The sequence below is a fragment of the Grammomys surdaster genome, unplaced genomic scaffold (assembly GCF_004785775.1).
Source record: "Grammomys surdaster isolate TR1022 unplaced genomic scaffold, NIH_TR_1.0 126185, whole genome shotgun sequence".
Taxonomy (NCBI): domain Eukaryota; kingdom Metazoa; phylum Chordata; class Mammalia; order Rodentia; family Muridae; genus Grammomys; species Grammomys surdaster.
In genome coordinates, this window is record NW_021620991.1 from 3,094,001 (window position 1) to 3,109,386 (window position 15,386).

General features: G+C 51.4%; 1 protein-coding gene across 1 annotated transcript in view; it reads right to left on the reverse strand.

The window, feature by feature from the left end:
• Window positions 1–15,386, reverse strand: part of Nphp4 (nephrocystin 4) — an 85,887-nt gene that overhangs the window by 33,387 nt on the left and 37,114 nt on the right. Inside the window, exons 10-11 of the mRNA XM_028757866.1 lie at window positions 11,315–11,497; window positions 4,932–5,061 (exon numbers count right to left, since the gene is read on the reverse strand). Of these exons, the coding sequence (XP_028613699.1) occupies window positions 4,932–5,061; window positions 11,315–11,497 (313 nt within the window). The remainder of the gene's footprint in view (window positions 1–4,931; window positions 5,062–11,314; window positions 11,498–15,386) is intronic.

Genomic DNA, 15,386 nt, shown 5'->3' on the forward strand with positions numbered 1-15,386 from the left:
ATTCGCTACTCAAGCATGAAGATCTGAGTTCAAATCCCAGCACACATGAAAAGAAGCCAGGCATAGCCACGTGCCTGCATCCCAGGGCTGTGGAGGATGGAGACAGGCTGCTCGGCCACACTGGCCACCAACCTCACTCCAGGTCCAGAGAGAGACCCTGTGTCAAGGGAAGAATCCAGGAGAGTGCTGCAGCGGAAGACCTGACACCCTCTGGCTAAACACACACGTTTGTTGTTTGTTTGTTTGCTTGTTTGTTTGTGCTGAGAATTGAACTTAGGGCACCCCATGTGCTCTGCCACTAAGCTACATTCCCAGCTCCACAGACACAATCTAAAATTGGGGAGCAGGTGGGAGAGAGGTGGCTCAGCAGCTAGAAGCCCATATTGCTCTTGGAGAGGACCTAGTTTAGTTCCCAGCTCCCAGCTGCACTGACTCCAGCTACGGGTAACCCAACATGTTCTGCTAGCTGCTACTGGTAGTGAATGAGCAGACATACCTAAAGATAAAAATAAAAACTAAAATAAATAATGGTCAAAAAGAGACAGGGCTTCTGGACATGGTGGCACACACCTTTAATCCCAGCACTTGGGAGGCAGAGGCAGGTGGATTTCTGAGTTTGAGGCCAGCCTGGTCTACAAAGTGAGTTCCAGGACAGCCAGGGCTACACAGAGAAACCCTGTCACGAAAAAAAACAAAAAAAAAAAAGAGAGAGAGAGAGAGAAAAAAAGAGAGAGAGAGAGAGGCAGATGCAGATGCATCACTGTGAGTTTGCAGATGGCCCGGTCTACAAAGCAAATTCCAGGGCTATACAGATAAACCCTGTCTCAGAAAAAAAAACAAAAAACAAAAAAAACAAAAAAACAAAACCAAACAACAACAAAAACCCTTAAAGACAGTGGGAATCCTTCTGGGCTCTGTGTGCTGTGGAGGTGATGGAGGGTACGCGGCTGGGGTCTGTGTGCTGCTGTACAGCACTTCTGACCTCTAATGTCATCTGAATCATCTCCATTTTCCTACAGTTTCTAAAGCTTTATCCTTTAATCTATCTGGAGTGTGTGTGTATGTGTGCGTGTGTATGATGAAGTTATTTTGCAACATTTATTTAAGTGACATGAAGCTACGACCGGCTTTTGCATTTTCCGTACAACCAAGTGTACAGCACCATCTACTGGCTGGTCTGCCGGACTCAACATGGTCAGCGCCAGGACTAACTTCTCCTGGCCCCTGAGACAACCGCATCCTAATCCACAGAAGATACTAGTGAGGCTACTGGTCCAGACCATGAAACATTACTTGCTGGCCAGTCCAGGGAGGAAGGCGCTCAGATGCTGCCAGCTGCTGGGATGCAGGGAGGAGGGAGGAAGAGGCAATCAGCCACCAGATGCTAGGGAAGGAAGAGAAAATGGGTTCTCTCGTGGCCTGTGAAAGGCATGCAGGCCTACTGCACTCACTGTGGAAGTGTGGCTTCCAGAGCAGCAGGATAAGGGTGCGCTGCTTTAAGTCCCAAGTGTGTATCAAGTTGTTGCCGCATCAACAGGAAACACAGGCTCCCCACTTCCTATTCAGACCACGCTATGCCCATGGATGCTACACTGTTCTTGGGCCTATAACTTTATGGGTCAATCTGTAAACCAAAATACCAAGGCTCCACGCCTCCCAAGCTGCCTTGGCTTTCCCTTTACTGGACTTTTTTTTAATTAGCATATACCTAAAAAAATAAATAAACACTGTGTGGGTATCATACACTCTAGGCAGAATTCTCAAGATCAGGCTTGGCACAGTTAGAGCAAGAGGCACAGGAAATGATTCCAGTAGCCTGGGGAGTCTGCGGGGTCCCTGGAGCAATAGCATGGGAAGGGGCTAGAAAGGGTGGGGGGGTCATTTCAGCAGCCTTGAAACCTGAGAGGGGCAGCAAGGACTTCTCCAGTCCGACCATCCTCCCACCAACTTGAAAAAGAAAGGTGGGAGAAAACAAGAGAAGGGGAGGGAAGGCTAGGAGAGAGGAAAAGAGAATCGTAGGAAGGGAGGGAGAGAACTGGAGGCCCTGAGCTTCAAGCCACAAGGGCAGAGGTCCTAAGTGGCTACCGAATGCTGGCTCTCCAGGAAGTTACAGGTGAGAAAGAGAGGACACACGGTCAGCACGGTAGATAGGCTCAATAAGACAGAGTCAAGAGGGCAGGACACCAAGCCAGTGTCCAAGAAACAGAGCAACAACCCAACAAGGAACACGTCTCTGGAAGGCAGGGCACCTTCCATCTCCAGCATGGGACCCACCAGAAGCTGACCGACACAGCAGGGAAGACCATCAGGAAGATGTGCTAGCGGTGAGGTGCACAAGCCGACCTCAAGTCTCATTTGTGGAGTGAAGGCCAAGCTTGTGAGGATCTAGTCACCAGGGTGGGAAGTCAGCCTTTCCTGATCAAGTCCCGCCCAATACAGCTTAAGAGCAAGACCCAGATGATCAAACTGTCCTCAGAGTACCTGTAAGACTCACAAATGCTCTTCACGCAACAAGAGAGAATTCCAGGTATCCGTAATCCAGCGAGAGCTCATCAGAAGAGCAAAGGGCAGACGGCAGTGTGTCAGAGATATATGGGTTACGGGAGGTCGGTGGGAACAAAGTCACAGGGATGGGGTGAGCCCCACATGCCTCTGGCCATACATGCAATGTTCCATTAACCATAGTGTTTCATATTTCTAAACATCGTGTGGACATCAAGAGAAGAAATTTAGGTATTCTAAGCACAGAGATAGGGATGCCCACTACCCTGATCCCAAGAGGGCTTGATACAAACACACTTAGAAAGTCACACCCTGTCCCCTGCAGCAGCTGTGTATCTAGGAGACAGACTGGAAAGAAAAAGACCAAGAATTCCAGTTTAGCTGTCGGGAGCAGCCCTGCTTATACACTGAAGGCCTAAAATCAGCCATAGGCCTAAAATCAGCAGTAGGCCTGACATACATGCCTGCTAGTACCAAGTCTTGGGTTTCTGTGGAAAAACACTGAAACAGATAGCTGGGAGTTATTATAAACAGACAGCTTAGGTGGAAGGCTGCCAAGCCTAGATACTCAAAGGCTTTGTAGATGGGTAACCTTCGTGGATAGTACCAACTTAGATAAAGACAAGTGAATCATAGGCAGAGTCATAGTGGTCTGTCTCCTGAACCTTCACCCAGCTGACACTCTGTTCTGGAAGATATCTGTACTCCCCCTGAACACCCACACTCCTGCGTCATCCCCTTCCCCACATCCTGCCTTTTTGTGTATATAACCTGTGTGTGCAAAAGTAAAACTTACAATCTGATCAGATTATAGACAGGTCGTGACTTCCTTGTGTCTATGCCTGCTCCCCCCGCTCTCTTTCAGGTGACCTCCCCGGACCCCTGGTTAATGTCCTGCTGGACAGGATTTAGCCAACAAGAGCGTCAAGGTCTGTAAAGCCGTATTGCACATAAAGTGAGGATTCACTCTGGAGAGACTCTGACAAAGTGCACGCCAGCCGCCCCCGCCCAGCCCCAGGGAATCCTACAGACATTTTGGTAGCACCTCAAGCACAGGAGACGTTGCCCACCGGACTCTATTTATATAAGATGGGTCCACTGATGTACACGAATGACCCTGAATGGGTCTGCTAAACACATAACTCAAACAACTAGGAACTTCAACGGCTCTTCAGAGGGGGAGCCTTCAACATGGCTGGTCACCAAACGGTTAGGTTTTGGTACCTGCTTCCAGGCATTTCAGAAAATCCCATTGACCAGGAAAACAGAGGTCTGTGGACCTAGCTGTAGGTCAAAAGGGTCAGCGGGCTGCTGGCCTACCAATGAGAAAATTACATTCATGAGGACCAGGGTCTGCACACCAGAACCCAAAATACAGAGTATTCTATGCCAGGACTCGGGGACCAAACTGGGATAGAAAACAACCACTCAGTACTGCCCAGGTTATCAGAGGCTGAGTGGGGACGGTGGGGATGCAAGGAAGGGCAGCATGTCCTCCATGGCCATTTGTCATCCCCTGCTGTTGGGCAGCCAGAGGAATTATGGGACCACAGCAGGAAGGTGGGAGCACAGCGGGAGGGTGGGAGCACAGAAGGAGGGTGGGAGCACAGCTGGAGGGTGGGAGCACACTGTGAGGGTGGGAGCACAGCGGGAAGGTGGGAGCACGGTGGGAGGGTGGGAGCACACTGGGAGGGTGGGAGCACGGTGGGAATAAGGGAGCACATCTGGAGGCGGAAACGGCAGTGCTGTGCTCCATGGGCTCACCAGCTGCTCATTCCCCATCTGTCCATCTGGATCAGTCGTGAAGAGCAGGACTACCTGTGTCCAGGGCCCCTACAACCCTCCGTAAGCAGGGGATAGATCTGCTCCAGAAGGCCAGGCCACAGCTCAAAGCCCACCTGTGGGCCTTTCCTTCCTCCACCCTGGCTTCATCACAGGTCCAGGTCACACAGGAGACACTGGGCCATTCCAGCTCGACGACAGCGGCCGCTCCTCGCCCCCACACACCTGTGGTCTCACAGGCAGGGACTGATCCCTGGCTGGAGGGACGTCCCCAACTCACATACTGAAAGTCAAAGGAGCGTCAACATGAATTAGGATGACAAGATGACCGTGCAACGGGGCTAGTGACCAGCATTTCCAGCGGGCCTGTGACTCCCAGACCCCCTGTCGACAGGATGCCCCTGTGAACTGCCCTGGATGAAGCCATTCTTCCCCAGCAGACACACACTCACTTGGGGAGCTGTTGGGAATCTGAACCAGTCTGTGGCTGGAGGCTGGGTGACAACCAGCCAGACCACACACTGTCACACTGCCCGTTCCCACGTCATCATCTTGAAGGAAACCAGCTCACTGACTCAAGAGAGAAACCTTCAGCAATTACCCTGCAGGGCCGGTGAGAGGGGGAGGCACGGCTCTCCGGAACTCACCTGCAGGGGATGCTGGCATCTTCCTAAAAGAACGCCGCCCTGCCCTGGGGCCATTGGCATACTCCGTGGTGGGTGTGTCCGAGCTCAGCGAGAACTGGAACTGGATGGTTCCGGACTCCACTTGCTTCACCTGTAATTGACCACAGGAGAGTGACAATGGCGTCCCTCATGGGCACTTCCAGCAGAGACACCAGCACTAGTGCCGATCCTATGGCCCAGGCCCCCCCTCAAGGAAAGTTTCAGCCAGAGAGCAAACATTCTGGAATCATAAACAAGTAATTTTCTGAGAAGAAAATTAGTTGTGGCATTAAAATCCCAGGAGAGAATATTATCAGGGAATGACATTTACCCAAGCAGAAGTATAGTTAAGGTATCTAATAAGCCATAATGTGTATGTTTTTTAATTAACATGTAATATTGACTTACTTGCACGATCACGGTCCTATGGGTTTTAACCCATCCCTTGGCTGGTCCAGGCAGCCACTGACTGCTTCTCCAGAACTAGGCTGGCCTTCTTGAGAGTGTCATATAAATCATGTGACACAACCACACAGGCTTGAGAGTGGCTCTCTCTCGGTCATTCACTCTCTACAATGCTCATGGGGTTACCCACACTATAGAACACGTAACAGTCCAAGGCTTTCATGACTGAGTCTTGTCCTATCACATGGGTGTGCCCAGTCATGTGCTAACACACGGGTGTGCCCAGACCACCCACCCATCCATGCACTGGGAGCACCTGGGTAGTTGCCAGTCTGCGACTGTACACAGAGTTGACACAAACAGCGGTGGACAAACTGCTGTGTGAACCAGTTCTCATTTCTCTTGGAAGCAGCTGCTAGGAGGTAACTCTGTAGACACTGCGTTTTATAAAAATGAAAATATTCAGAGCTATGGGGCCTCAGCAGTGAAAAGCACTGGCTGCTCTTGCAGAGGACCTGGGTTCAGCTCCCAGCACCCGCATGGTGACTCACAACCACCTGTAATTCCAGTTCCTAGGGAATCCAACGCCCTCTTCTGGCCTCTGCAGGCACTGCATGCTCATGGTTCACAGAAATACATGCAGGCAAAACACCGTACACAAAAAATAAAAATAAAGAAACCTCTTAAGATTGAGCTGGTATTCCCTCTGTGTCGAGGTCTATTTTGGCTCGTATAAACATGCTGGAGATTTTTAGTCAGTGTTTGCATGGAATTCCCCCATTCCTTTACTCTCAAAGCTGCATCGAGACAGTCATGCCATGGCCCACACAGACCGTGTGAGGGAGACCCCGTTTCCGTGCTGTGTGGAAGCCTTACTTCACGGGGCTGAGACAGGATTTACACAGTTTGCTCTTCCTTGGATTTTGTTCTGATTTCCTCTTCTTTAGAATCATTCCATTCCTCTGCCCGTCTGCTGGGTTTAAACTGTTAAGGTCTGAATCTGCAATGTTTCCCATAGGCTCATGTTCAGAGCTATCAGAAAGCCTACAGACTTTAATGGGTGGGGGCTGGCTGGCTATTGGGAATGGATCACTGGGAGCCATCTTTGAAGATCACCTGTAACTGTGGCCGGCCCCCTCTGCCTCCAGTTCTCCCAAGTGAGAAGTCTGAACTACACGCTGCCACCTGCACAGCCCACACACTTCACTGCCAGGACACACTGTAGTCCCTCCGACGCTGTGAGACACTAATAGCCCTTCTTCCCTTCTTTCTGTCTGGAATTTTGGTCACAACAATATCAATTGTACTTTATATGGTACCTTACTGCTAATGACTTCTCTTAAGGTTTTAAATACAAATTCAACCAGGGCGCTAATACACACTTGTCACCCAGCACGGAGGAGGCTAAGGGGAGGGTCATCACCAGTCTGAGGCCAGTGTGGGTTACACAGTGAGACCCTTACTTGAATAAGTAACTAAATAAATTCAATTAAAAAAAAACACCTAGCACTTCTAGGTCTGGTCAGCACTGGGAGCTGGTTACTTCTGTGGACGGAAGGCAGACTCTCTCAGGCTCCCCTGAGACCCTGGCTCCTGGCATTACATTGTCCCCTACTGAATCTAACAGCCTTGACGACCTCACTGTATACAACGCAACTTCTGCAGCAACCACAAAGCCTACTGAGCCCTCACTTCCGCTGTTCTTCATTCCGGCCTTCCATGCCTCCTTCTCTAGGGTAGTAGTTCCTAACATGTGGGTTACCACCCCTTTTGTTCATGAGGGGAGGGGTGTGGTCACCTAAGACCATTGGAAAATATGGATATTTATATTACGATTCATAACAGTAGCAAAACTACAGTTACATGGTAGCAATGGAATAAATGTATGGTTGGAGTCACCACCACATGAGCAACTGTATTAAAGGGTCACAGTGTGGGAAGGTTGAGAAGCACTGCCCATGAGAAACACCACACTGCTCTCCTTCCTTCAGTTCCCTGGGAGAGGCAATGCCTGGGCTTCTGGTGACTCTTGCCGGGTACAGAATTCTGGGTTCCAAGAGCTTCTGTTTTTCCCACTGGCCCTCACTAGGCAGAGCAAACTGCAACATACACACCAGCACTTCTCTGAGGGCAGGGGACCGGTTTTCTGTTTCTTTTCTCTACTCTTTGCTTTTAGTTTTCAGTGACTCACAGTGTCTGGCTGAGGTCACCTCCCATTATCTCTGGGCTCTGCTAAGCTTCTGGATATCAGGGACTGTGTCTCTTGTCAAGAGTTTCCTATCATCGTATCCTCAGAGGCGTTTCCTGCACCAGGCACTCTCCCTCCTCGGGGAACTCTGATGATCTGGTGCTGGGTTCAGATGCTACCCCGCTGTTTAGCACGGGAGCTTGGCTACTGCCACCAATCAGCTCCTGCAACTCTGGTGGCCCTGGTTCTACTGTCTGATGTCAGGGATGGCAAACTCTGGCCACCCATCCAGCTGCAGAACACATCTTGTGATGATTTTAGCTTGCTTCTTTTTAGTTCTAAAATCTCCATCTGGCTCTTCTCTGCACCCTCCCTCTCTTCACCACAGTGTCAGCACCTATGTGCTCGGACACTTCCACTGCTTAAAGTATTTTAAGATCCTTGCTAAGCAGCCTTTGAACCATCTCAGTGTTGCCGTCAGATAACTGGTACATTACCATGTGGGCTCCTGGTACACAAATTCGTTTAGATTATATTGGGCTCATTTTAAAGATTACATGTTAAGCATCTATGGCTGCTTTGCAGTCCGTGAAGGAAGGAAGTCGGCACTGTGCATCAGCAGAAATCAGCTCCCTGGGATCAGGCCCCAGCTTGAGACCACAGTTCCTGTGGGCACTGTTGTCCACATAGTGCCTGTCTCAAAGCTTACACGCTGTCCTCCAGATCTCCCGCCTATGGACCTCCAGTGGGCAGTGTGGGACTAGACAGAGTCCACCACACACACAGTTCAGGTCTGACACACAGCTCAGGTCTCAAACACCCTGACCTGCTGTTTTAAGGTCAGATCCACACCCATGCAGCTAAGGATAAACCTGGGGTTTTGTAAGCCGGTTGCTTACAAGCCCTTCCCTTGTGAGCACTGCCCAGTTCCCCAGGAGCCTTTATCTTGCCTACCAGGCCTGCTGTGCGCATCCCACCTACGGCCCAGTGCTTTGTAAAGAGGGCAGGAGTGTGAGCATAGGTAACATCCTCATCCATCAGTTCAGAAAGTCAGCGCGTGATGTCTACAGCTGATAAACTAATAGCAGGGGAAGGGTACTATTTCAACATCCAAGGTAAATAACTGTAAATCACAGCTAGGAACTGGAAGTACCAGCTTCTGCAGATAGAAATCCTTTTAAAGAATTATGCATCCGGCCGGGCGGTGGTGGCGCACGCCTTTAATCCCAGCACTTGGGAGGCAGAGACAGGCGGATTTCTGAGTTCGAGAGTTCGAGGCTAGCCTGGACTACAGAGTGAGTTCCAGGACAGCCAGGGCTACTCAGAGAAACCCTGTCTCAAAAAACCAAAAAAAAAAAAAAAAAAAAAAAGAATTATGCATCCAAAGGAAGAAGACAAGACAAAGACAAGAGCTAGGAATGAAATGGCCAGAGATGGAATCCTGCTTCACAGCAAACACTGCAATAACAGTGGACAACATGAGCCCCAGAGCGTGCTTCCCAGAAACAACATAGCTTCTCCATGGTTGCTAGTTTCCTTGACTGACAGCTGCCATTTCTGCTCAGCTTTCCTCTCCCTGTCCATGTGCACATGCAAAGGGCAGTCGCTGAACAAGGTAGGGCTGCAAAGCCGGCTGGGAGAGGGCACAGGTAAGGCCCACCTCCATTCCATCTGGTCTCACTTGGCCAGGGTTGGAGCCACCAGGAAGAAACTCACAAAGAAGCCATGGGGCTTTCCCAGTACAGGAGCGGAGACAGAGCCGGTGCCACCACAGCACACTGCTGTCATCCACGCTGTCTGCTCAGGGTGTCAACCACAAGCACTTCTGGTCCAAAAAGCCTTCAGCAAGGTCTGTAGATGCTTGCTGCCACAACTGGGGATGCGGCTGCCATCTAGTGGCAGATGATGGGGATGCAGCCAAACGCACTCTAGAGGGAGTGGACAGTCTCCAGCAAAAAAAAAAAAGTTGCTCCTCGGAAATGTTAGCATCTCTGGGATTGAGAAATGCAACTCAGAATCGGTGTTCTTCATGGAAAATGGAAATGTTTGACATGTGTGTCACAGAGCAAGTCAAACTGTCAAAATTCTTGTGCCCGGTACAGTTTACACACTCAAAAAAGGGAAGGCAATGAAGTGACAAGGTGAGCTGTAAATGTGACAGAAATTTACACCAGAAAGACACAGACAGACAGACAGACAGACAGAGTCAGAGAGGACAGAGAGAAAAATACAGAGAGAGAGATAGAGACAGAGATACAGACACAGAGAGTAAGAGAAAGAAACAGAGAGAGACAAACAGACAGAGATAGACACACAGAGATTAACAGAGAGGCAGAAGAGGAATAACCACACAGAGGCCGAGAGGGACACATGGAGAGACAGGAGAGGAGAGGAGAAAGGAAGAGAGAGAAAAGAGGGAGGGGAAGGGGGAAGGAGGGGAAAGGTAAAGGCTTTGAGGTTTCTGATGGTGATTTCATAAGGGCTCAAACCGGACCATATGGAAACGCAGCAAAATATGGTCCCATAATGAGAGACATTGCTCATAACAAGGAAACTGCACCATCAGCTGCTCCCTGATGCAGGTCCCCGAAGCATCAGGCAGATCGTAAATAACAACACTGGAGATAACAGCTGTGGCTAGAGTCAGCACAGATGTGACGTTAGGAAATGACAGGTACAGCCCCTCTCCCCGAGGAAGAGGAAATGGGCGGTAATGGCTTTGTGCAAGGCTGAGGCGGGCACGCTACCGGCACCACAAGGAAGGGCCAGGGGGCCCTGCCACACCCTAGAGGGCAAGGACGGACCCCAGACACGGGTCTGAGCCAAGCTGCAGTTCCACACCTGTCTGTGCTGTCCTGGGTCACTTGACTTCCGGGACCACAGCTTGAGCAGGGCAGCCATGGCAGCCAGGTGACACACCCATCCTGGAGCCTCTCCTGACTTTCCTTGCTTTCCAGGTTGGAGCTCAGAGAATGCCACAGCCAAGAAGCTTTGTCAGTCTGAGAGTCTGCTGGGGGCCTGCACTCTACATGCTGCAGAGAGTGAGCGGCAAGGTCCCCAGAGGGAATGTGCTGGGTGTGGGGGGGGGAGGTTTGCAAAGCCCAGCTGGGGGCTCAAGCCAAAGCCCTGGTAAAAGCCACATGAAGTCCTCCTCTAAGGCACCGAGCATGGGCACAAGCCGGGGAGCAGCTCCCCACAGACGTGCAGACAGGCCCAGCAAGGCATCCGGAGGAGGAGGAGGAGGAGGAGGAGGAGGAGGAGGAGGAGGAGGAGGAGGAGGGGACGTTATCAGACCCAGGACGAAACTGACCTAACCAGGGCTCAGCACGCACCAAGGGCACATTCAGGACACAGAAAAGGCTGGCTTGTGAAACACTGAAAACGTGCTAGTCACTGTGGAGCTTTAAAATCAATAAACTTGGACAAAGTGCTTCTGTGTAAGTGCAAAGGCCTGAGTTCGGTCCTGGGAACCCACGGGAAGATAGGTGAGGTAGAACACTGCTGCAACCCCAGCACTGCGGGCCGGGGAGACAGGCGGAGCCCAGGGTGGCCAGTCAGCAAGCTCCGAGTTCAGGGAGCTTCTGTGTCCAAACACTGGATGGAGAAGGATCCAGGAAACACTCTGACGCCTCTGCATGCACTCTCATGGTAACTGTACCCACATATCACACACACACGCACGCACACACACACGCTCACACATGCACATGCACACACACGCATGCGCACACATGCTACGAGCATGTGAGAAGCACATCTATGAAGTACTCACCTCCTCTGAGCTCATGCTAGCTGAAGGCACCTTATAGACCAGACAGCGTGAGGGGTTGTGCTGCACCCCACCCTGAAGAGGCAGCGTCACCTTTCCTGAGCCCGCTTCCAGATCGGGGTTCCAGACAGCCCATCGAACCATGTGCATGCATGCCAAGCTGGACATCGAGGTGGACGAGCTGGCCTGGAACGGGAACAAATCACGGCCACGTCAGACAGTGCAGCGGCCACCTGATAGGACGGCAAGCCAGTGATGTCACCACACACAACCATTCCAGGAGCTCAGAGCAGCAAGGGGCCAGAGCCACCTGTTCCACACAAGGGAGCTGAGGCAGGAGGACACAGCCTTTCCTGACACCCACCAGTCTTACAAGCCCATCAGTTTCCTACTATGGCTCGTGGCGGCAGGGGCCACTCTAACACTCCACACCTCGGGGACCTTCCTGACGATCTGTAAACCCTCAGAGACTTGCCAACGTCTCCTCAAATGCATCGGGAAAACTAAAGAGTTGCACCTGTGTTGTTGAAGAGACGTTCTGCAAAATAACGGAGTGTGTGTGTGAATGTGAGGGAGTGTGTTTGTGTGTGTAAATCTGAAGGAGACATATATGTATACATGTGTGTGAGTATGTACGTGTATATGTGTGCATGTGTCTGTGTGTATATGTGTGTGTGTGTGTGTGTGTATGTGTACACGTATGAGAGGTAGAGGTGCATGATCAACTTAGGGTTACCAGCACAAATCTTCACCAAAGCCTGAGAAGCTGACTACGTCATCCTGAAGAACACACACAGCGTTGGAAAAGCAATCCGCGGTTTCATGGATGAGTCCTCCCGCCTTCTCAGTGATGTACCCCGAACTTGTCCCTTTCATTCTTTTAAGTAAGATTACAGCTGAGTCCCAGGTCTGTGTGGAGTACAGAAATGCCACGCAGCCCATCAGGAGGTGTCTGCTTTGAATGGAAGCCCTGACTGGCAGATCCTGGAACTGCTTGGAAAGGTAAACACCCCTGAGGCCCATGGGAAACTGTCAGATCACAACAAGCTCGCCTGTGTAGAATCGCTGACCCAGAACTCCGGTCTGGAAGGCCAGGGGAGGGACAAGCAGCCTGCTTCTCACTGGACACACAGCCTATGCCACCATGTGCCCCAAAGCAACACCTTCATGGCAGAAGGAGGTGAGGGAGTTTGAACACAATACTGTCACCTCCCAACACTCTTCATGAGTAGCTGACCAGTGTATGCACAGGTTAAGGAACACACAGATGAGATGGCTCACAGCCCTATGCCACAGGCTTTGGTTGCCCAGGTGCAGACAAGGGTCCGTAAAGGTACAGACCCAGGTAGCAGCACAACTGTGGAATAGGGGGCACAAACCTAGGTGACCTGGAAGAGGGGCCTGGCACACAGGACGGCACATGCTTCAGCAAGAGCCAGCAAGGACGTCAGGACTCTGGCCCTGACTAAAGTCCTGACAGACACTGCTCGTGTGACTAGAAACAAGGCATGGCCAGGCCACTGTCATGGCCAGATGTGAGTACACCAGGGTGCCAGGCAGATGCCACACACTCACAAGAAGGTCTCTGCTTGACCATACCACAGCCATGTTCAAGGGTCAACCAATCGGACCCACAACATGACCAGGCTCTTGTTCCCAAGTGCTGTGTGCTCTGTATATCCATGAGAGAAAACCCAAACCAGCAGTCCTGACTGCTGCCTTGCTATGCACCTGGGCTTCAAACCCTGCAGACCAGCAGGGCATGCTGGGCCTTCGCCACAGCCAGACGGAGGGTCTGGGTGCAGCCATGCTTCTTTTAATATTGGTGTTAATGGGGTTTGGGTCCCTGGTCATTGGGTGAAAAATAAAAAAGTATAAACAAAGAATCCAGAAAGTGGGAACCTTTAGCATCAGACTATGCCACACAGGAATCTGCCTGCCCCCACTCTGCCCCCACCTCCACCCTGCCCCTTCCTGGGTAGAGTTCCGCCCATAACTGCAAGGCATCAATCAGCACTGGTAACGGATCCACTCCTCTCAGAGTACAATCACTACACAGGGAGCTAGAGCACTCGCCAATAAAACATCCTAAACTCAGTATCGGCTGGGCAGCTTCTGTAGACACAGCCACTCACGGTGGCGGGATTAAAAATAATCAGAAATCCAAGTGTCCCTGAGATTGGTGCGACGCCTTCGGGCCTCGTTTCTCAAATTAGGTGATCCTGATTTCTAATTTTCCAGTTTCACGGTTCTCTGTGGCTGTTTAGTCCTTGATCAATATAAGTCTCTTCTGTGTGGAGCATCTGTCAGTCAGATAAACATCCACTTTTGCGTTTGTCTGTAACAGCTTTAACAGAAAGAGATGATTTGCGAGCTACCAATCACTTCTGAGACCCACCATGGTAACTGGGAGCTGGTGGCAGTCCAACTCCACACACCTACCCATGTCCAATAGCCAGCCCAGGGCTCCTGCTTCAGGACCCTTCCCCAAAACTGACTGCTCTCAAGAAAAGGCTGGGTGCAGCCAAGCACAGGCACAAAGAACAATCGGTCACTCAGGGGGCTTCTGCTATCCAGGATTTTTACTATCAGGATTAGAGACACTTAGCTGATACCACCATGCACCAAGCAGTCCCAGCTTCTCGGGAGTCAGAAGCAGGGGGACTCCTGGAGGTAAGTAGTTCAGGGACAGCCCCTGGGGACACGGGACAACCCCATCTCCAAGGTAAAAAATATCAGAAAGATTACCAACTTTATAATTCCTTATTCTGCCAAATTTAGATCAGAATGTATACATCCTCAAAAGAAAAAGAAAAGCGTCCAAACTCCTGTGAAATGAATAGTTTTCATTTAGACTTTTAATCACAATGAATGATGGGAAAAGCCAAAGGAGCGCAGGCGGGTCGGCACAGGCAGTTCGGCACAGGCGGGTTGGCACAGGCGGGGCACGAGCCACACAAGCAGCACAGCCCCGCTGTTAGGGCCTGTGGGACCAGGTCGCCAGACAGGCATGAGAATGAGAAGATTAACCCCCCCCCCCCACCGGGAATCTCAGAATTGAGAGCAGCAAGAGTGGAGCCGTTCCCTGTCTGCCGCTCCCTGCTCTAGAACACATAACCACGACACCTCACTGAGGACCACGGGCACTGGGTCATGTAGCATAAACACTTGGAGTTCTCCATGCTAAAGAGGTTCCTAGATAGCCCCACCTCCACCCCACCGCCACAGCCAGCCTGCAACGAGCTCCTCTTCCTGGGCATTCCTTCCCCAAAAGGTGTTTAATCCCTGGTTCACCTGGAATAAAGTGTACGCATTCACATCCACCATCAGATGAAGCAGTCTGAACACACAAGGACTGTGTCTTCATCAGAGATCACTGAAATCTCCGGGAGAAGGCCTTCTCTCTTCCAGCCTCTCTCTACTCTCTCAGAATCTGACCCGGTTCCTCCAGTCCAGGGCTCTGCCTTCCCCTTCCTTCCTACCCAATGTGTGGATGGCCTGAGAGGAGGGAATGCATGGACTAGGGACCCCCAACCCCCATTCCCAACTCCTAGCGGGTATGGGAGACACACCTGCGTACACAGGAGGCTGGGAACCACAGCTTTCATCCCAGACCACGCTGTTTTCACTTCTAGGAAAACACGGATGGTGGACCACCTGTGAGGGACTTTGCCCTGCCTCTCTCCTGGTGGCATGCTCACGGCATCCCTGGCACCCAGCGGAGAAGCCGGGTGCAGTCTGACAATGGGTCAGGAACCAGGTTTTCTTGTGAAAGTAAAGTGTCAGCAAAGCCACAAACAGGATCTGACATGGACCTCTGGAGATGTTCCAGCCTAGGGTCCCGGTAGCCGGCAGGCTGAGCAGTGGCTCACAGACCTGCCCCATCCTACCCCCTGGAGCATGGGGTATGTGCAGATGCGACAGGTGGAGCCAGAGACACGCAGGGCCAGGAACAGCACTGGGCCCACGGAGCAGGGTGGGTAGGGATGTGGATGAAGCTGAGGACGAGACTGCAAGAGCAAGGACCGGCTTCTCACAGAGGAACACCCCTGCAGAACCGGTTTCTCACAGAGGA